Raw genomic sequence first — 23,484 nt, forward strand, 5'->3', positions numbered from 1 at the left:
ATGTTAGCTTCGCCTACACGATGGCAGAGACCGCAGATGGATCAACAACGACTGGAAGTGGATGCTGCGATAAATGAGGATACTGGCAACTATTCAATCGGCGGGGCGGTGCGTGACCACGCGGGACACCTGCTGATAGCATTTGGGAGAAAAATTTCTAAGCCATTATCGGTTGTTCATGGAGAAATGGTGGCTATTCGAGAAGGATTACGGGTGATCCAAGAACGTGAATTGAAGATACATGAGATCACAACTGATTCTCTGCTGGCGGTGCAAGCAGTCGCCAACCCAGCTGAGGATTTCAGTTATATCGGCGCAATTGCATTGGATATTAAGAGGCTTTTGGATGGTCAACATAAAATCATTCTGACTCATGTTCGACGTTCGGCGAATGCTGTTGCGCACAAACTTGCTTCTTTTGCTATTTCTTCTCAAGCCCCTTATTTATGGGGTCCTGGGAATTTTCCTGTTTGGTTGGTAGACCTTGTAATGAACGATCTCAATATTTCACAATAAAGTTACGAGTTTACCATAAAAAAAAACATATGTATTATAACTTAATTTATGACTAATGTTCAAAGTTATATTCATATTATGTGTGCCAGTTAGATGGTATATAGCGAATATCTCAAAGTTTTTTGTTTGGGATTTCAAATTTAAATAAAAAATAAAATTAATCTTTTTAAAAAAATAAAATTAAAAATTTGACACTTGAGATAATTTTGAAACACAAAAACTTTTATAATATAGTTTCATCAGTCAATTTTATAAGATGAATATCCTATTTGGGTTACACATGAAAAATTATTACTTTTTCTACAAAAAATATTACTTATTATTGTACATATGAGCAGGGTTGACTCGCCTCAAGACAAAGATCCGTAAAATCATCTTACAAGAGGTCCACTAATTTTGAAAATAATTTCATGAACTCTTATTTGAGTATGAAAACAAAAACTAACATGTATGTAGGTGGAGCAAGACTTCGATTAAACCGAATTAACCGACCTAACCAAGCCAATTCGGAAATTTAGTTCGGTTATTTCGGAAATCCGATTTTCAAATTTAAAAAAAAAATCGGTTATGTTGGTTAATTCGGTTTGGTTACGGTTTTCAAAATTTTGAAATTGGTTAACCGAATTAAACAATATAATAAATACTATTATTTAATAATTTGTTATTATTTATCAATTTATATATATTTTTTAATTTTAAATTTAAAAATCAACCTTAATTCTAATCTAATTCTAAACGCCTTGAATTTCTCGTTCTCACTTATCTATTCTCTACTCTTGATTTCATCCTCCGGCTACCCATCTCTCGTCACCTATCGAGACGCCGCTCGCCCATCTCTCATCGTCGGTCGTTCTCTAGTCTTCACTGGTAAGTTTTGAATACTGGAAAGAGTTACACTCTTGCACTGCTATTTCGTGATATTCATATATGGTCTGAAATGTGCCTTTCACGGGAGGTGTAGAGGACGACAAATGAATGGGAGGAAATTTGCACTCCATTGTAGTAGATTTGAACTCCACTTGCATCTTAGAGTAGATGTCCTGAAAGTCAACTGTTTAGTAGGGAATTTATTGACTCAGTTGTAATAAACAATCTTTATTTTAATATAATTCATTATTTCATGGTTTGTTTTACTTTATCTGTATACCCATGCAATCAGCATAGATAAAGTCCTTGATTATACTTTAATACAAATGAATCGTAATTCAATGTTGAAATTCATTTGTAAACACCATAAAATCTAAATTCGTTCCTAGTCGATTCAGCAGCCTAAAACATGGATAAAAGTCTCTTGAGCTCGAGACTAGCATATGTGATGTGTACCGCGTTTCTTGGTAAAGGCATAAAGATGTCCAAACATGAAGATGGATAGTCATATGATGATTATACCGAACAACCATCCCTCGGACTTTCCAAATGGTTATCATTCATCGAGAGGATAAGTCTGTGGTTATGATTGTACATCATTAGTCCTTACGACCCGAGACAACACTGAGGCTCTATATGATAAGCATGTGCTTTGACTCATTTACCGACTCAAGAGAGTCATCAGGTGCCGAGATTGGGTACAGTTCGACACATGTAGGAGCCAGTGCATTGTAGTCGGGAATTTACCTCTCACCTACGAGTGTGGATATCTTATGTGATCTGATGAAATAATAATGCATGGAATCTCTGGCCAGAGTATGAGATGTACGTTAGAGAAAGAGTTCTCCAATTGTACATGCAATGCCACTATTTATTCTCAAAGATGTGTCACATAGTTATTGAATTATTATACAACTCTCGATGAACCAATGGTTGCAGATTCGATCGGGATACCTAGGGAATCATGGGGCGACTGGTTCTTGCAGGCACTATCAGTGATACATACGGAATCATGGGGTGATGCTACTAGACGTTTCTTACCATAATTCGATGAGTTTAATCAGAAATGTGATTTCTGACATTCTCATGATCAATAGTTGATACATAGAATGGGGCAAATTAGGGTAAGCCCGAATAAATGATTATGTCCTGAATCACAAAGAGTTGTGAACCCACGGCCAGTTGTATCCCTGAACCATAGAGAGTCACACAAGTATTGGTTTACCAGTTCCCGTTGAGATAATAAATTCAATGAGTTGAATTTATAAGAAATAAATTTGATATGATCAATCGATAAGCTTATAAATAAATATTATAAAAACTTGTAGAAATTTTGAGCATGAATGCTAAAACTGTCAAAGAGATTACACCTGCCTTATTTAAACATTAGTGATCTCGAAATTAAAGTGTGCATCATAATAACAAATAAGTGGAAATTGTCACATCGATGATGTTGGATCGTCGATCGAGATTATGATAATATTAATATAATGAGAATATAGATAATGTGTTTGTAAGAGTATAAGTCCATCATGTTAATTTATTAAAGTTCACACGTGCTTTAATAATTATATTTTAATTGAGTTAAAATATATCCCATTAAGTTTTTATAAAATATGGTATTTATTTATTTAATAAGGAAATATTCATGATACCATAATTTTAAAAACTTGTACACAAAGCAAAATAATAATGATGCATGATATTATAAGAAATTGTTAGGATCGGTTAGGAGGATCACCGTTGAATTACAATAGCTCGGTTCTTGAAATATTGAACACTGATGAATTAAATCGAGTTTGGTGTTCAAATCAAGCGGAAAATACTCGAAATAATCCTTCGTAGAAACCGATTAAATATTTTGTAAACCATTTAAAAAATATGCAAGTTGAATGAGTAAAAATATTTTAGTTGAAACATTTTATCAAACACTTGGTATGCAATATTTTTGTATTTGAAGAACACATAAAATGCTTCAACAATCATTCTTTAAAACTGTGAAAATGATAAGTAAATGTGTGAACATTGGTTAGGGGAATCACCGTTGAACTACAATAGCTCGGTTCTTGAAATATTGAACACCAATAAATTAAATCGAGTTTGGTGTTTAAACCAAGCGAAAAATACTCGAAATAATCCTTCGTAGAAACGATTAAATATTTTGTAAACCATTTAAAATATATGCAAGTTGAATGAGTAAAAATATTTTAGTTGAAGCATTTTATCAAACAATGGGTATGCAATATTTTGGTATTTGAAGAACATATAAAATGTTTCAACAATACTTCTTTAAAACTGTGAAAATGATAAGTAAATACAATAAACAAATATACACAAATTTGTTTATGAATGTTCGGAGAATTCAAATTCTCCTACGTCCACCCTTCTTCCCCTTGGGAAGAATATTCACTAGAAGACTTTGATTTATACAACTCTTTGTACAAACTCACTCAGCTAGGACTTACCCAGTGCCTAAACTGAACTCCTAGCACACAAGATTGTAGACAACACCTCACAATCATCATTTTGTTTATTGTCTCATATGCAAAGACTACATACACAAAATTTATTCTCATTGTGCAAGACTCACTCAACTAAACTTTGAAGTTCAACTCTCTTGTATATGTGTGAGTGATTGTGTGTGAGGAATTTATCATTTAAAGTGTACATCTCAAATGTATCCTCACACAAGGGCTTGTGCTCTCAACTAGTTGATTTCCTCATGCTAACTGCTATGCTTTGAATCCCCTCAAAACTGTTGTTTGATTTTCATGATGTTGTATTTATAAGCCCCAACAATGATATATACGTTAGACCCAAAAATATGACCGTTTGGAAAGTTTCTGTACTGTTTCTGAAATTGCAACGGTCAAATTCTTCTTGCTGGGCATTTTCCCGACACGTCAACTGTGGTCAACTCTGGTTAACTCAACTGGTCGTTTAGTTCAACTGGTCATCAGCTGGTTTAGTTTACTTCAGTTGGTCAACTGCTGGTTTGGTTCAGTTCAGCTGGTTCAGTTGATCTGGATTAGTTTAACTGTTTTGATTCAGTTCAGTTGGTCTAGTTCAACTAGTCTTCAGCTGGTCTGGTTCAGTTCAGTTGTTTCAGTTCAACTGATCTGGTTCAACTGGTCTTCAGATGGTCTGGTTCAGTTCAACTGGTTCAGCTGGTGTGCTGAAATCAGCCTAGCTGATTTTAGTTTGTGCAGAACCAGTAACTTTATCGTCATTTATCAACATCTTAAGCTTTGATTCAGACTTTGAAATCTGAATATGATTTGTAGATCATCTCTCATCTTTGCAATGCATACTGAATCGCTTCATTTCGATAACTGAGCTGAGAGATATGACCAAAGTACCGCAACTGCTCATATCCAACTGATTGCTGTTTTCGTGCAATCAGTTTGGTAATTCAGCGATCAGTTAAACCACGATAACATCCGAATTTGCCCAACTACATGAATACGTCTTGTTTCAAATTGCGTTTTCGGATCATGAAATTTGGCGGATTGCCATTTGGATCATCCAGCTGGGAGATATCATCAAAAAACCAAAGCTCTCCAGAAATTCAGTTTGTGCAGAATTCGATTTCAGTTTGCTTCTTATGTTAACAACTTCACACTTGAGTAAATATGTTAGAAACACGATAACAAGTTTTGTTAACATCAAAATCAAGTGTGAACTTGAAAAGTTCCAACAATCTCCCCCATTTTGATGATCACAAAACTTGGATAAACAATCAACTCAACTAACATATTTCTCCCCCTTTTTGTGTGAATCAAAAAGTCATATTTTCAAAACATTTTAAACAAAATTTTCCCCCTCAATATTTAGAAATAATCTACTCATTAAAATTATAATGAGTTTTTCCCCTATATTTTTGAAATTTGAAAATTATAAAAGAAGAGAGATAACTAACCAATTTTCTTCATGGCTCATTTTCTGCTACAGCACATATGCTCTGCCTTCAACGAATAAACTGTATATTCTCGGGCATAACTAGGCTGCAAATTTTATACCGATGTAATCCTCTACAAGTCTAGTTTGCAACGCAAAAAGCGGTTCATCATTTGGACACTCGAGCAATGAGATATGTCATTTTTCCCACGGTCGCTGCAAGCTGTGTGAAAATTCAGTTTTGCATATATATGTTTAAAAAATCTGAAATTTTTGAATTTTACACATCAAAATCAATTTCAATGTTCTTTCAAAAACAACCCGCTCTGATACCAATTGTTAGGATCGGTTAGGGGGATCATCGTTGAACTATAATAGCTCGGTTCTTGAAATATTGAACACCGATGAATTAAATCGAGTTTGTGTTCAAACCAAGCGGAAAATACTTGAAATAATCCTTCATAGAAACGATTAAATATTTTGTAAACCATTTAAAATATATGCAAGTTGAATGACTAAAAATATTTTAGTTAAAGCATTTTATCAAATACTTGGTATGCAATATTTTGGTATTTGCAGAACACATAAAATGTTTCAACAATGCTTCTTTAAAACTATGAAAATGATAAGTAAATGCAATAAACAAATAGATACAAATTTGTTTATGGATGTTCGGAGATTTCAAATGCTCATACGTCAGCCCTTCTTCCCCTTGGGAAAGATATTCACTAGAAGACTTTGATTTTTACTCAGCTAGGACTTACCCACTGCCTAAACTGAACTCCTATCACACAAGATTGTAGGCAACACCTCACAATCAACATATTGTTTAATGTCTCATATGCAAAGACTACATACACAAGTTTATTGTCTTTGTGCAAGACTCACTCAACTAAACTTTGAAGTTCAACTCTCTTGAATATGTGTGAGTGATTGTGTGTGAGGAATTTATCATTTAAAGTGTATATCTCAAATGTATCCTCACACAAGGGCTTGTGCTCTCAACTAGCTTATTTCTTCATGCTAACTGCCCATGCTTTGAATCCTCTCAAAAGCTGTTGTTTGATCTTCAAGATGTTGTATTTATAAGCCCCAACAATGATATATACGTTAGACACAAGAATATAACCGTTTGGAAAGTTTTTGTACTGTTTCTGAAATTGCAACGGTCAAATTTGTCTTATTGGGCATTTTCCCAAATGTCAATTCTGATCAACTGGTCAACTCTGGTTAACTTAACTGGTCGTTCAGTTCAACTGGTCAGCAGCTGGCTCAGTTCAGTTCAATTGGTCAGCTGCCGGTTCGGTTCAGTTCAGCTGGTCTGGTTCAACTGGTCTTCAGCTGGTCTGGTTCAGTTCAGTTGGTTGAACTGGTCTTCAGATGGTCTGGTTCAGTTCAATTTCAGCTAATGTGCTAAAATTAGCCTAACTGATTTCAGTTTGTGCAAAACCAGTAACTTCGTCGTCTTTTATCAACATCTTAAGCTTCGATTCAGACTTTGACTTCTGAAGATGATTTGTCGATGATTGTCTTATTTTTCCAACTCATACTGAATTGCTTCATTTCGATAACCGATCTACGAGATATGACAGAAATACCGCAACTGCTCATACCCAAGTGATTGCTGTTTTCGTGCAATCAGTTCGGTAATTCAGCGATCAGTTAGATCATGATAACATCCGAATTTTCCCAACATACGTGAAATACGACTTGTTCCAAATTGAGTTTCGGATCAATTAAATTGGCGGATTGTCATTTGGATCATACAGCTGGGAGATATCCTCAAAATACCAAAGCTCTCCAGAAATTCAGTTTGTGCAGAATTCGGTTTCAGTTTGATTCTTGTGTTAACAACTCCACACTTGAGTAAATATGTTAGAAAAACAATAACAAGTTTTTTTAACATCAAAATCAAGATTGCGAACTTGAAAAGTTCCAAAAAAATGCAATAAACAGATAGACGTGAATTTGTTTATAGATGTTCGGAGACTTCAAATGCTCCTACGTCACCACTTCTTCCCCTTGGGAAGGATTCACTATAAGACTTTGATTTATATAGCTCTTTGTACAAACCCACTCAGCTAGGACTTACCCACTGCCTAAACTAAACTCCTAATACTCAAGATTGCAGGCAGCACGTCACAATCAGCATATTGTTTAATGTGTCATATGCAAAAACTACAAACACATTGTTTTACGTCTTTGTGTGAAGACTCACTCAACTAAACTTTGAAGTTCAACTCTCTTGTATATGTGTTAGTGATTGTGTGTGAGGAATTTATCCTTACAGTATACATCTCAAATGTATCCTCACACAAGGGCTTGTGCTCTCAGCTAGCTGATTTCTTCATGTTAATTGCCCATGCTTTGAATCCACTTCAAAAGCTCTTTTTTGATCTTCAAGATGTTGTATTTTTATAAGCGCCAACAATGATATATACGTTAGACACAAGAATATGACCGTTTGGAAAGTTTTTGTACTGTTTCTGAAATTACAACGGTCAAATTCGTCTTGCTGGGCATTTTCCCGACTGTTCAACTCTGGTCAACTCAACTGGTCGTTCAGTTCAAGTGGTCAGCAGCTGGTTCAGTTCAGTTCAGTTGGTCAGCTGCTGATTTGGTTTAGTTCAGCTGGTTCAGTTCAACTGGTTCGGTTCAGTTCAGCTGGCATGGTTCAACTGGTCTTCAGCTGGTCTGGTTCAGTTCACTTGGTGCAGTTCAACTGATCTGGTTCAACTGGTCTGTAGCTGGTTTGGTTTAGTTCAGTTTCAGCTGCTGAGTTGTGCAGAACCAGTAACTTTATCGTCATTTATCAGCATCTTAAGCTTTGATTCAGACTTTGACTTTTGATGCTGACTTGTAGATCATCGTCTTATTTTTCCAACGCATACTAAATCTCTTCATTTCAATAACTGATATGAGAGATATGATCAAAATACCGCAACTGCTCATACCCAACTGATTGTTCTTTTCGTGCAATCATTTCGGTAATCCAGTGATCGGTTAGACCATGATAACATCCGAATTGTCCCAACTGATGTGAAATACGAAGCTGGGAGATATCATCAAAACACTGAAGCTCGCCAGAAATTCTGTTTGTGCAGAATTCAGTTTCAGTTTGCTTCTTGTGTTAACAACTTCACACTTGAGTAAATATGTTAGAAACACAATAATAAGTTTTGTTAACATCAAAATCAAGATTTCGAACTTGAAAAGTTCCAACAGAAATGTATGCATCATTCGAGATTGACCATGATACGAGATGCATTTTTTTTTTTGGAATCTTTAATTAACTTAATTAATTAGATTAATTAAGTAAAGAAATTATTAGAAAAATAATAATAAGAATTTGATTCTTATTTAGTAACATGCATCCGACAGTTTCATGATTTGTCATGCAAATATTTGTAGAATCGTTAATTGACTTAATTAATCTAATTAATTAAGTAAATTGAAGATTATACATAATTTTAACATTTTGATTTTTTTTAAGTGAAGATGCATCCGAAAGTTTTGAGTAGGTATCTTGTGAGACAGTCTCACAAATATTTATCTGTGAGACGAGTCAACCCTATCGATACTCAGAATAAAAAGTAATATTCCTTACATAAAAAGTAATACTTTTTCATGGATGACCCAAATAAGAGATTCGTCTCACAAAATACGACCCGTGAGACTGTCTCACACAAGTTTTTGCCGAAAGTTTTTTTTGACACACAATACACTTTTGGCTCTTCCAATTTTCGGTGCTGCTCTCGATTTTTTCTCTTTTGTTGCAAGAAATTTCGGCCACCTTAATTAAGAGGTACTGAGTCGATTTCTTCTGTGTTTTTTTTCTACGCAAAACATCTTTTATACTTTCTAGTGCAAGTTAGAAGAGGAACAAGTAATCCGGTCGTGGATCTGATTCGAAGAATAAAGAAGTAGATCGAAGAAATTTCGAATGGATTTTCAACAAGAGCTAGGTCCGCTAATACTGGAGTAGTTGGAGCCAAGTGAAAATTCACTAAAGGTAAAATTTTCTAACTCCGTATGAATGTTTATTTAATTTAAACCATACGATCCAAATATTTTGAATGTCAAAATATTTTTTTTAAACTTCCGTTGCGTTTGGGTACGAGAAAACCGAGATCCAACACCTCACTGTTGTTGTAAAATCCAAAATTTTTGCATAATCATGATAATATTTTGTAATTTAATGGTACTAGGATTTGTGCAATTTTCGGGTATCTATATCATTATAATATGTAAGATTTGCAAGATTATCTAAAGTTAGTGGAAAATTATATGGTGTACAATATTTTTGAAGCTCAAAATTTAAGATAGTATTGTATATATATTTTGAACTTGGGATAAATAAATAGATCATTATCTAATAAATTAAATAAAGAATATTTGGATATAAGCAGATAAATTTTTGAGATATAAATTCAAAGTTGGAAAGATTATACAGATAGAGATCTAAGATTTGAGATGATATATATTATACCAGATAAAGATATAAGATAAGAGATAATACATATATGGATATTTTGATAAGGATAATGATAGATAGTATATGATAATTATCCTAGATTTAAAGTTTGATTCAAAGTTCAAGCGCAAGGATAATACACGATCAGGATAGCATCCACCACTCTATAAATAGGAAAAACTCTCATTCCTAATTTACACCTCAAATTTCGAGTTTTCTCTCCATTATTTTCGAAATTTCCTCCAAAAAATTTTGCACAAGTCATAAAATTCTGTCCAAGTTCAGAAATTCATTTATCTCACTCGGTTACTCGGAATCCGATCTCCACCGTTCAGAATGTGCTTCCATATGTTTAAATAACATATCCAAATTTAGGCCAAATCCAAATGTTAGTTTTTTGTTTATAGCCTTCGCAAGAAAACTGCTCCGATTCTAGGCGGGAAACAGTATACTTATGATCTTTCATCCATAAACAGGTTAAAACGAATTCCAAACCCGATCTCCTCCATTCATAATTTATTTGACGAATGTTGTAACGTACTGTGAAATTGCCCAATCCAACAATTCAATAAGGCGCAAAGAAATTTTCAAGACGGCTGATTTTCCAGGCGATGTGCTGTTGTGTTTTCGAAGTGTCGGTTGCATGATTCTTCTATGATTTTCGAATTCTTCGTGTTTTTCTTCAAGAATTAAGGTATGTGGGCTGTTTTAAGTGGTTAAATCTTCGGTTTATGCATGTGTACTCGTTTTTTTGAAAATTCGGTCGAGCACCGCCAATCCGTCTCTGCGTTTTTAAATTTTGGTACGTTTACGTGTTGGCACTGTGATGATTCCCTGAAAATGGGTGGAATTCCAAAATATGGCCCTTCACGGTGGGATAGAACCGTTTTATGGCATCGTCCCCTTAGAGAATTAAAACTTAGGGACTGATATCAGTAAACCATAGAAGGTGGAAAAATTGCAGTGCTGTTATGATATGAATATGAATATGCTGTTACGTTACGAAAAGCATGATGTATTTATGTGTTGTTTTCGAAAATTGAGTAAATATTTTTATGTTGTGCTCGATACGCCCCCCCACTTGCTGAGTATTTCCCAAAATACTCACCCCTTACTTTACCCTCTCCAGATAAATCAGAAGAAGAAACAGTGAAAGAATAATCGGACACCAGTTTTTGGACTGATAGTGGAGATCTGAAGAATTTTAATTAAGAATATGTTCTCGTGAGTTTTTAATTCAAGTTATAAACGCTTCCGCAGATTTTTATCGTTTTTAGAGTTATCATTGTAAAGACGATTCCATTTTTATGGTATTTGTAATATAAACTGGTTTTGGTTTATACTGTACTAAGAGGTTTGTTGTTTAGCAATTTTGTGATTGTTGAAAAACGCCGGTGTCGACTAACCCTGGTCTCACGGCGTGACAGTTGTTCCGTGGTATTCATATATGGCTTGAAATTTGCACTCCACTGTAGTAGATTTGTTTATGCAGCAAATTCTTGATGTTCAGTGGGACGAAAGTGTAGCAGCATTACATGAAATTGGCCTAGCAGAAAAAATATAATTAACCTGGCATATTTTGTAATAATGGAGGAAAAATTGTTTTAAAGAATTATGTAGCAGACTTTAGAAGTTACTTATTGTGTTCCTTTTCTTTTCTGCACGCTATTGATATCTTATGTGCTTCTTTGGTTAGGAATCTCTACACATTGTTCTTGAGAAAAAATTCAGAAATAATCTCCAGACTTCTATTATTTCACTTCAGTGATCGTAGCATTTTGTAACATTGTTTTATGAATTAATATTGATGAAAATTATATTTTCTTACTCGTAGATGTAGCAAGAAAATATATCAAATATGGATACTGATGGTAGTTGTTCCCTGCCAATGATACCACCTTCAACTGGGATGGAAACATGTCCAGATTCTAAATAAAAAATGACAAAGTGAAAGCCAATGAAATCAAGAAGTGAGGTATGGGATCATTTCAAAAAAATTGAAAATGACAAGAAAGGAAAAAAGACCAAATGCAATTACTGTGGTAAAGAACTTTTTTGTGATCCATATAAGAAAGGAACTGCGAGTTTGAGGGCTCATATTAACTCATATAAAATTCACCCTCATGCGGTTGAAACAATTCAAGCACAATTAAATTTACAGCCGGGTGAAAAAAGGTTAAGGTGTCTTTAACATCTTAAAATTTTCATCAAGAAGCTTTTAGAAAAGCTTTAGCTAGAATGATTGTTGTTGTGGAGCTCCCTTTCAAATTTGTAGAAGGAGAAGAGTTTAAAGTATTTATGGCAATGGTGTGTCCAAGGTTTACAATTCCTTCAAGATGGACAGTTGAACGTGATTGTGTTGGTTTATATACAATTAAAAAATAAAGTTTGAAAATTTTGTTGAATAAAGCATAACAAAGAGTTTGTTTGACAACAGATATATGGACATCGATTCAAAAAGTCAACTACATGTGTCTAACAGCCCACTTTATTGATAACAATTGGCAATTACACAAAAGAATTATCAATTTTTGTCCAATTACAAGTCATAAAGGTGAGGCGATTATCTTAGCAATTGAAAATTTCAATTGCTAAGGGATTGAGAAGTGATCGAGTTTTCACTATTATAGTTGACAATGCAAGTTCAAATGATGTTGCTGTCAAAAGTTTTAGAAGAAAGATGGCTACTTAGTATTATTTTGAATGGATCTCATATTCACATGAGGTGTGTATCTTATATGATTAATTTAATTATTGTTGATGGTTTAAAGATATAAATGAATATGTGACAAGGGTTAGAGATGCGGTGAAATATGTTAAGCAATTTCCTGCTAGATTAAGCAAGTTCAAGTAGTGTGCAAAGCTTGAAAAAATTGAAAGCAAGAGTTCTTTATGTTTAGATGTATCAACAAGATGGAACTCGAATTTCTTGATGTTGAATGTAGCTCAAAAATTTGAAAGAGTTTTTGAAAGATTTGATGAACAAGATCCATTTTTTTACATTAGATCTTCAATTCAGAAAATGGGAAATTGTTTTGAATGATGGAAAGGTGATATTTGGAGCAGCTAGTAAACCGCAAAAATAAAATTAGGACTTATGACGGGAGACCAACATGTATTGATTGGAGTAATATTAGACTTTTTGCTTCTTTATGGCAAGTTTTTTTATTAAATAACATGGAAGGTTTCGGGTCATTGTATGTCACTTCCAATACTTTTACTCATGAGATTAGTTCTATTCATACTATATTGAATGAGTGACAAGAAAGTGATGATATTGATGTGCATTCCATGGGGGTTAAGAATGCAATTTTTTTTGACAAATATTGGAGAGATCCTGATAAGACGAATACGTTGTATTATATTGTTGTGGTGCTTGATCTAAGGCATAAGTTGGATTTTGTATAATTTATGTTGGTAGAGTTGCACGGAGCTGAAAATGGGGCAAGAGTAGTAAAGATAGTCAAGGAGACTTTGTTTGCTTTGTACAAGAAATACAAGGATAAGATGGATCTTAAAACCTCAAAAATGTTGTATGTTCAAGAATCAAGTGATATTGTCATATTAGATAATTAATCCTTGCAAAATACAAGAGACAAAATGCACAAATTTTTGGCGATGGAAGTATATCAAAGCTCGACAAGTATCTCAATGAAATGGTTGAAAAGTATTATGATTCTTTTGACATTTTGGGATGGTAGAAGCAAAATTGTCATAGATTCCCATATTAGCTCAAATTGCTCGAGATGTTTTGGCCATTCCTATTTCAACAGTCGCTACTGAATCTGCTTATAGTACAGGTGGTCGAGTACTTGATTGCTTTAGGAGTTCAATAACTCCTATGATTGTTGAAAGCCTTATTTGTACGCAAGATTGGCTTCGTTGATCCCAATACCAATCAATGTTGAACAAACTTTAGAAGATGTTGAAAAACTTGAATACGGTAACTTTTTTCGGAAAAAAAATAGCTTTGTTAAATTTTTATTTACCATTAAAAAAACTAGTTTATATTTCTTATTTGTCACCATTTATTTTTCAGATTTTTCTAAAATTGTGTTGGACACTTCTTCAACAACATAAGGGGATAAGTGAAGTATGAATGACTCTTACCATTAAAAAATTCATGTATCGTTTTCTAAGTCAGTTGACTAATCAGATGTTTGTTTACTTTCAGATGTTCAAGATATGTGCAAGCTGAAAGAAACTTGATATTTTGATGCATTCAGTGCTCTGTTTCCTGGCCAATATTTGTGTTGAATCTCCTTCATGGAACTAGATTTATATGAATTTTTTTGGTGGCCATGTTATGTTATTTTATAAAGAACATATATTAGTTGTATTCAAATAAAACTTATACATTTGTGATGTATGTAATTTTATGTTTTTATGCATTTGTGTAGACTGTAGTGTTCAAGAAAAATTACATATATAATTAAAGTTAAATCACAATTTTTTTGAAAACTATCAGTTAATTCAGTTAGCGAAAAATTAACCGATTTTAATACAGTTCAGTTTTCATCGGTTATAAAAATTGATTCAGTCGGTTCGATTATGACCAAATATTTCGGTTCGGTTCGGTTATGGCTAACTCAGTTGGGTCAGTAATCGAACCGACCGAATGCTCACCCCTACATATATGAATGTAAAATTAAATTAAGAGTAACTAAATGCAAAGAAATAAACATAATATGTTTAAAGATGCAATTCTCCTACAAAGTTTTATTTTTTTTATATAGAAAATAATCTATTTACCTACAAATTTAACATAAAAACGTAGTCACAAGATTATAAGGGAAAAAAACTACAATTTAAACTACACGATTTTAAGGGGAAAAAACTACAATTTATTATTAAACGTAGTCACAAGATTATAATTTAACATAAGATTAAAAATATCACGTCTCATTTGAGATTAAATTTGATATTTTGTCAAAAATTATATGTTAAATTTAATTTATGTTTGGCTATATATATATATATATATATATATATATATATATATATAAACTATATCAAAATGTTTATGCGGTATAAAATTGTATTTTTTCCCCTTAAACCGTGTAGTTTAATTTCTAATATTATTGTAAAAATTTAACAATTATATTGTTAAATATGTGAATGCCACAAATAAATTTTTTTAACTATGTAATTATAAAAAATTAATAATCTATATATATATATATATAAAAGCAAAGTTTTTTCTAAAATAGGAAAGTTCCCGCCAAAATTACTTACTAAAAAAGGAAATAAAACATTTAATGAATATTGACATATGTCTATTGCAATAAATGATCAATTCAATTATTGTTTGCATTGATTATATCAATTCATTTAATTCAATTTTGAATTTAATTATTTTTTATATTAATTCAAATGTAATTTATATATTATACGTTTTTTTATTTTCAAGTTTACTTAAATTGAAATTAAACTATATTGAAAACGTAAATTATATCAAAATTTTGCGTTGATTATATCAATCAATTTAATTTAAAATTTAATAAATAAATTTAAAATACAAATGCATGCAATGTTCAGTGTCACTCATAAGGTAAATCATTCAAAAATACATTTTGGTATTTTAAGTAATTTCCTGCCGAAATTACTTACTGAAAAGAAATACGATATTTAATTAATTTATTTATTTTTTCTAAAAATAAAATTGTTTGAGTGCTAAAATTTATCACTACAATAAAGTTTTCCAATGGACATTAAATTTTCATTTAATAATCATACCTTTTTTTTTTTTTTATCTCAAAAGCATATATTTTGAAATTATCTTAATTTGAAAGAACTAATTTATTGTATTTTTTTCTAAAACCATATGTATATTGTATATCTTGAATGGTCTTCTTAAAAATTCAAATAAGATAGCACAAGAAAATTAAAAGAGATATATTCAAAAGAGTTTCAAATGAGTATTAAATTACTCTCAATAAACATTTATATTACCCTCAATAATCAGAAATGTTTAATACCTAATGCATGCAATTCAAGATTCCATAATTTGAAAGAGTAATGTATGATATAATTCTGTCAAAAGTATCCAATGTATAATATTTGTCCCCTGAGATGTCTTATTTGAATTTTAAATTATAAATAATACAATATTGCATATTATATTAGAAACCAATTTTATTCTATTTATCTTACTAAATTTATCTACTCCAAAATTGAATTATGAAATGACTTCTCTTTTTAGCACCATATATGATTTGAATTCTTCTAAGATGTAATGTTCATTTAAATTTGGATTTGTTCGTTATTATGATTACCTATATATGGAAACAAGGAGAACAACGAGACATTAAGTTTGAAACATGTCTTTCATGGTCGAGAAGTAAAAAATATTATTCTTCTATTTGTACGAAATTTTAATTATTACGTATTACTAATGTAATAATTTTCTTCTATATTACAAAGTTCACGGATACATGATAGTATAAAATGTCCTGTAATGGAAATGATTAAACTAATTCTAAATAAAGTATGCATCTTATTAAAAGATACCTTATAAAATTTATTGACATTGTTTCGGAATACACATAGTAAATGTTAATAAAATAAATTATCTGATTTATACATAATTTATTTATGATCACATGTTTCATTTTTCTTTCGAAAGAATAGGATGTTGCGTATATTATGAATTGATTTGTAGATAAAATCACAACTCATTTGGATAAAGATATTGATGAAACAATTATTGTTATCATTTAAATGTGTCAAACACGTGTCATATCACAAAATTGTTTGTGAATGTGGATTTAGATGAAATTACTGAATTTTGAAAAGAGTAGTTTTTATTAATTTTGTTGAATGTGATTTAAAAATATTTTTTTATCACATGTTAAAAAATAATAATATATAGCTTCTCGAAAATTAAAAAATTAAATATGTATTAAGGCTGGTGGTCGACATCAATACATTAAACACGATAAACATCATGTCATTGCCTTAGACTAACACAATATAAAATTTTGATATATGATAGTGATTGTTAGCCAAAAAAATTAATTGACATGCGTTGTATTTAAGAATTTTTTTAAAATTAACGAAAAAATAGTTTTATTATTGTATTATTTTTTTTCAATTTAAATATCTATTCATTTTTTCACTAATTTTTAATAATATCATCCCGTGCATCGCACGGGTTAAATACTAGTATTATTAATAATTGAATTATATAATTTTTTTAAAAAAAATTTAAAACAATAATTTTTGTGTTGAATTTTAGAAGTCCCTAATTTATTACATATAACTAGTGAGAGATACTCTTTTAATTTTGAGCGAGTGAGATTGTCTTACGAATTTTAATATGTGAGATGGTCCATTTTATTCATATTCATAATAAAAAATATATCTTTAATATAAAAAATAGGCAAAAATTTGTGAGACGATCTCACGGTCGTATTTGTTTGCCCCTCATCCCTCCACTTTTCAAGATTTTACCGCCGCAACAATTACCGTCCACCGGTCTTCTGTCAGCGGTGGCAGATACGGTCTCAATTTTACTTTATACAATGGTCGTGCAGATAGTAAATTCATGCTAGGATCCTGAGAAATGGAAATTTGCGATTCGTGAGTTGGTGGTGGCGCAAGTCGAGATGATTCAAGTGGAAAATCTTGCCAAATCGGCTGTATCGAAGCGTGGGATATCCACCTGTTCTTGTCTATTTGAGAGGGTCAAGCAAACAGGTGAAATTATATGAATTTGGAATCTTTGATTTTTTGCATTTTGTATCGTCTGTTACTGTAATTTGATGGATTGTATCGTCTGTTACTGTAATTTGATGGAACAACTTTTGTCAGGGATCTCGTAATAAGTTTGTGTTGCTTGCATTTTTTTGCAGAAAATGAAATAGTTAAAATGTTTCAGCTGGGACGTCCAAAACATGAGACCCCAAAATCTGAGCAACGTTTCGAGAAACGAAAGAACAGTTCTTCGAGGGCCCTTGATGAGAGGTTTGTTAGGATTTTGAAGATATTTAAATGGGGACCTGATGCCGAGAAGGCTTTGGATGTTCTTAAATTGAAGGTTGATCATAGATTAGTTCGCGAGGTTTTGCAAGTAGATGTTGATTTCAATGTAAAAATACAGTTTTTCAAATGGGCTGGGAAAAGAAGGAACTTTGAGCACGATTCAACTACATACATGGCTTTAATCCGCTGTCTCGAGGAAGCGGGGCTGGTTGGTGGATTATGGAGGATGATTCAGGATATGGTCAAGAGTTCGTGTGCCATTAGCCCGGCTGAGCTGTCGGAAATTGTAAGGATTTTGGGCAGGATGAAGATGGTTGATAAAGCACTTGCAATCTTTTACCAGATAAAAATTCGCAAGTGCAAACCATCCTCGAGCACGTATAACTCTATGATCTTGATGTTGATGAGAGAGGGTCGTCTTGAAAAAGTTCAAGAGCTGTATAATGAGATGTGCCGTGATGGTGACTGTATTCCAGATACGCTAACATACAGTGCTCTCATATCAGCATTCTCTAAACTAGGTCGTGATGATTTTGTCATTAGGCTGTTTGATGAAATGAAAGAAAACGGATTAAATCCTAATCCAAAAATATATACTACTTTGTTAGGTGTTTACTTTAAATTGGGTAAGGTTGAAACGGCGTTAGGATTAGTGAAAGAGATGAAAGAAATGGGTTGTGCACCAACTGTATATACATATACAGAGTTGATTAGAGGGCTTGGTGCTGTTGGGAGGGTTGAAGAAGGTTACTCTATATTCTTGAATATGCTTAACGAAGGTTATAAACCAGATGTGGTGCTCATAAATAATGTCATAAATCTCCTGGGAAGGGCAGAACGTGTGACTGATGCTATTAAGATTTTTGAAAGAATGGAGTCAATGGAATGTAAACCAAATGTGGTGACGTATAATACTATTATTAAATCTTTGTTCGATTCGAAATACCCATTAACTGAGATCATGTCGTGGTATGAGAAAATGAAAATAAGTAGTGTTAGTCCTAGTTCTTTTACTTATTCGATTCTTATAGATGGATTTTGCAAGAAAAATAATTTAGAAAAAGCACTACTGATGCTTGAGGAAATGGATGAAAAGGGCTTTCCTCCATGTCCAGCTGCATACTGCAGCTTGATCAACAGTCTTGGCCGAGCAAAACGTTATGATGCTGCTCATGAGCTATTTCAGGAACTGAAGGAAAACTGTGGATCTTCAAGTGCTCGTGTGTATGCCGTGATAATAAAGCATTTTGGAAAGTGTGGACGCTTGACAGAGGCTGTCGATCTCTTCAATGAGATGAAAAGACTTGGTTGTATTCCTGATGTCTATGCCTATAATGCACTCATGTCTGGGATGGTGAGGTCTGGCATGACGGATGAGGCTCAGCTTTTGCTTCGAACCATGGAAGAAAATGGTTGCACTCCTGATCTTAATTCATACAACATTATTTTGAATGGATTGGCAAAAACCGGGGGTCCTCAAATGGCGATGGAGATGCTTAAAAAGATGAAGAATTCCAAGATGAAGCCTGATAATGTATCTTACAACACGGTTCTTGGTCGACTTAGCCGTGCTGGTATGTTTGAAGAGGCTGCCAATTTGATGAGAGAGATGCGCTTGAATGGCTTGCAATATGATCTCATAACATACTCGTCAATACTCGAGGCTGTTGGCCAAGTCGATGAAGATGGCAAGCTTGTGGCAGCGTAAAATCCTGTTATTGTAGCAAATATATACGAGACTACGTATGACATCATATTTGCATTTGGATCAGAGTGCAATGGTGGCCGTTCTCCATCATGTCAGCTAGAAGAAATGCAGCATTTCTCATGTTCCTTTCGCTGGTGGATTGTAATTTTACACAATGTCACAAATAACATCAAACTGATTCATTATTTGTATCTCTGTTTCAAGAACATGAGATGCCGATCCTTGATTTAACGAAGCATCAAGTTATTAGTTCGGATTTACGAAAATTAAACTACGAACTCTTTGTGAGGAAAATTTGGCAGCTACTACCACTCTGTATCTAATAGATTATGACAAGATAATGCTAGAGATTAATCACATTTGATTAAATTATTATTATTATTATTATTATTATTATTATTATTATTATTTGACATGATCGATTAAGGGATTTGTCGTTGAGCTACAATATCTTGGTTTTTGAAATATTGAATACCAGTGAATTAAATCGAGAAACCAAGCGGAAGACACTCAAAATAATTTATTGTAGAAACCAATTAAACATTTTGTAAAGTATTTAAAATATATGTAAGTTGAATGAGTAAAAATATTTTGGTTGAAACATTTTATCAAACACTTGATATGCAATATTTTGGTATTTGAAGAACACGTAAAATGCTTCAACAATGCATCTTTACAAACAGTGAAAATAATAAGTAAATATAATAAATAAATAGACACGAATTTTTTTTATAGATGTTCAGAGATTAATAACTCATACGTCACCCATTCTTCTTCTTGAGAAAGATCCACTAGAAGACTTTAATTTATACAATCCCTTGTACAAACCTATTTCAACTTAGGACTTATCTCTTACCTAATTGAAACTCCTAACACACTCTCGATTGTAGACCGCAATCTCACAATTCGCATAATGTTTAACATCTCTTATGCCAAAACTACAAACACAATCGTTATTATCTTTGTTTGAAGATTCACTCAAATAAACTTTGAAGTTCAACTCTCTAGTAAATGTGTGAATGATTTTGCATGAGGAATTTATTCTTTATAGTGTATATCTCAAATGTATCCTCATGCAAAGGGCTTGTGCTCTTAACTAGCAGATTTCTTCTTGTAAACTGATCATGCTTTAAGTATCCTTCAAAGGCTCTGTTTGATCTTCAAGATATTGTATTTATAGGCCTCAACAATGATATATACGTTAGACAAAAGATATGACTGTTTGGAAAGTTTATGTACTGTTTCTTAAATTACAATGGACAAATTCACCTTGCTGGACATTTTCCCGAGCCTCAATTGGTCAACTGGTTAGCAATTCAATCTGGTCAACAGCTCAACTAGTCAGCAATTCAATCTGGTCAGCAGTTCAACCGATCAACAGTTCAATAGGTCGCTAGTTCAATCTGGTTAGCGGTTCAACGGGTCATCAGCTCAACTGGTCAGCGCTTCATTCCAATAACCAAACTGCGAGATATGGCCAGAATACCGCAACTGCTCATACCCAACTAATTGTTGTTTTCGTGCAATCAGTTCGGTCATTCAGGGAACATTTTGACCTAGATAACATCTGATTTTGTCCAACTAATGTGAAATACGACTTGTTCCAAATTGAGTTTTCTGATCGGTTGAAAGGCGGATTGTCTTTTGAATCATCTAGCTGAGAGATATTCAAAAAACCGAAACTCGCCAGAAATTCAGTTGTGCTAAACTCAGTTTCAATTTCATTCTTGTGTTAATAACTTCACACTCAAGTGAATATGTTAGAAACATAATAACAAATTTTTTTAACATCAAAATCAGGATCGCAAACATGAAATGTTCTAACATTATTATTATCTGTTGGAACATTTCATGTTCGCAATCTTGATTTTGATGTTAACAAAACTTGGTATTTTGTTTCTAATGAATTTACCTAAGTGAGCAGAAACTGGAACTGATCAAGATTCGAACTGATCAGTTATAGAGCCAAAATAAAGCTATCGAGACGCAAACTGAAAGCGCCAACTGATTGCCTAAACTGAACCAGTTCAACAGAAATATCAAAAGACCAGTTCAACTGATTGTCCAGCTGATAGGCAGTTCAGCAGAAGACTTTCAGAAGCCCTGCCAATTATTGAAGAGCTCAATTGGTGAAGAGTCCAGCTGACCAGTTCAACTGAAGCAGGGAAATCAGTTCAGCTGACGAGCCAACTGATTTCACCGAACCAATTCAAGATCAGTTCAACTGACCAGTTCAGAACATCAGTTAGGAATCAATCAGTTTCCAGAACACGACAAGCTTATTCAATGGAATCCAGCTGTGCGCACTGAAGAAAAGCTTTTGTTCAGTCAAAGGACAATAATAGACATTGTAGCAATGCTTAAAGCCAAAACATTCCAGAATGGCTGTAAGGCCCGAGAATGCGATTACCGTAATCTGAAATGATTTGGGGGATAATTGATATGTTTATAGACGGAAAAGATCGGACCGGGAAAGACGAGAAAATGCATGAAAATGTGCGAGGAACAGTAGCCTCGCGCATATGCACGACATAGATGCGCGCATATGCGCGACGGGGGCAGAGAACCTCGCGCATATGTGCGACACGAATTCGCGCATGTGCGCGAGGTAACCTGAGAGTTGTGAAGAATTTTGAAGGACCTCGAGCAAATGCGCCGATTGAGGGTGCGCATATGCGCGAGGCGTTTTGCATGCTACGCGCCGAGACATAGTGTCTCGCGCATATGCGCCGATAGTGGTCGCGCATATGCGCGAAATGTGCAGTATGAGGGATGAGCCACTTGCCCTCTTGCATGTACGAGATGTATATATATATATATATATATATATATATATATATATATATATATATATATATATATATCATGAATTCGTTCAGAATTCATAAGAATCGAGAAAAGATTTCTGAAATTATGGTATCTATACGCCTTTTGTGAGAAAAGATTTCTGAAATTATGGTATCTCCACGCCCGTCCGATTTTGAATCCGACTTCGGTATTAAGTTCCTATCGACGTAGGCTACAACTGGACGTAAGTTTTGCTACGTTTTGATATGTTTTGAAATTATGGTATTGTCAGAATCTGATATGATTCATATATGATGTTCTTGGCATGGTACACATCGTATAATTGAAACTGGATTGAGAAACAGATACCATATGGAATTGTTATGATTTTTGGAGTTGAGTTGATTGAGATTTGATATCAGAATTGACTTGTTATCGAATATGATATGTTAGAATTAATATCTGATTGATATGGTAATGCTGGGTATATTGAGACTATGACGTTATACTGTTGAAACAGAATTTGATTGAATTCTGATTATATCCAGTATTGATTGAGTGGTATATTGATACCGTACCCTCGATATTGTTATTGTCAGATTGAGTATTGACAGGCTTGGGGGTTCGAGACTTCGACAGAATCAGAATATCAGAAAGAAAGGTATAAATTAATGTTGTGTTGGGATTGCACAACTCGAGTGAGGTTTGACTCGAGTTTCCCTAAATCACATACTTAGTTTATTGCATTGATATTTGTAATTGATGTTTGTAATCTATTGATTTATAGCCACTGCATGTATTGACTACTGATTTGTTTAGTCATTGGCTGATTCGCCTAGTCACCGGCTGATTCGTCTAGTTATCGACTGATTCGTCTAAACTTTGGCTGATTCGCTTAATTACTGGCTGATTCGTCTAGTTACTGGCTGATTTGCTTAATTCTTGACTGATTCGTCAATTCTGCTGCTGTTTCGCCCAGACACTGGATGTATGAATTATATCGATCCCGTTTAGGGTTGATTCATTCCTACCGACTGAGATTCGATATAATTATTAATATCCAGACATCGGGATCCCTAGGTTAGAGTTGAGTCGAGTCTGAGACGACGCGTTGTTTGAGTCGAGTCTGAGTCGGAGTGTGATTCATTGCTTGATATTGATTTATGTTTCTGATTTGATACATGATATGAATATTTATTATATGCTTTTGTATATGTTTTATATGATTGCATGTGTACATTGTTTATACTGA

The 23,484-nt window shown here is 33.4% G+C and overlaps 2 protein-coding genes and 1 long non-coding RNA gene across 3 annotated transcripts; all 3 read left to right on the forward strand.

Moving 5' to 3' along the window:
- Positions 1-516, forward strand: LOC140805559 (uncharacterized). Its single transcript, XM_073161824.1, has one exon. It carries the CDS (start codon positions 1-3, stop codon positions 514-516), a length of 516 nt encoding a protein of 171 aa, XP_073017925.1.
- Positions 517-1,264: 748 nt separating this feature from the next.
- On the forward strand, positions 1,265-13,638 carry LOC140804244 (uncharacterized). Its single transcript, XR_012112140.1, has 4 exons — positions 1,265-1,383; positions 11,589-11,729; positions 12,385-12,479; positions 13,555-13,638. It is a non-coding gene; the product is annotated as an uncharacterized lncRNA (long non-coding RNA).
- Positions 13,639-17,178: 3,540 nt separating this feature from the next.
- Positions 17,179-19,532, forward strand: LOC140805231 (pentatricopeptide repeat-containing protein At3g16010). Its single transcript, XM_073161472.1, has 2 exons — positions 17,179-17,452; positions 17,608-19,532. The coding sequence occupies exons 1-2, from the start codon at positions 17,362-17,364 to the stop codon at positions 19,443-19,445; spliced, it is 1,929 nt and encodes a 642-aa protein (XP_073017573.1). The 5' UTR covers positions 17,179-17,361; the 3' UTR covers positions 19,446-19,532.
- The last annotated feature ends 3,952 nt before the right edge of the window (positions 19,533-23,484 follow it).

Source organism: Primulina eburnea, chromosome 11 (assembly GCF_022965805.1).
Source record: "Primulina eburnea isolate SZY01 chromosome 11, ASM2296580v1, whole genome shotgun sequence".
Taxonomy (NCBI): Eukaryota; Viridiplantae; Streptophyta; class Magnoliopsida; order Lamiales; family Gesneriaceae; genus Primulina; species Primulina eburnea.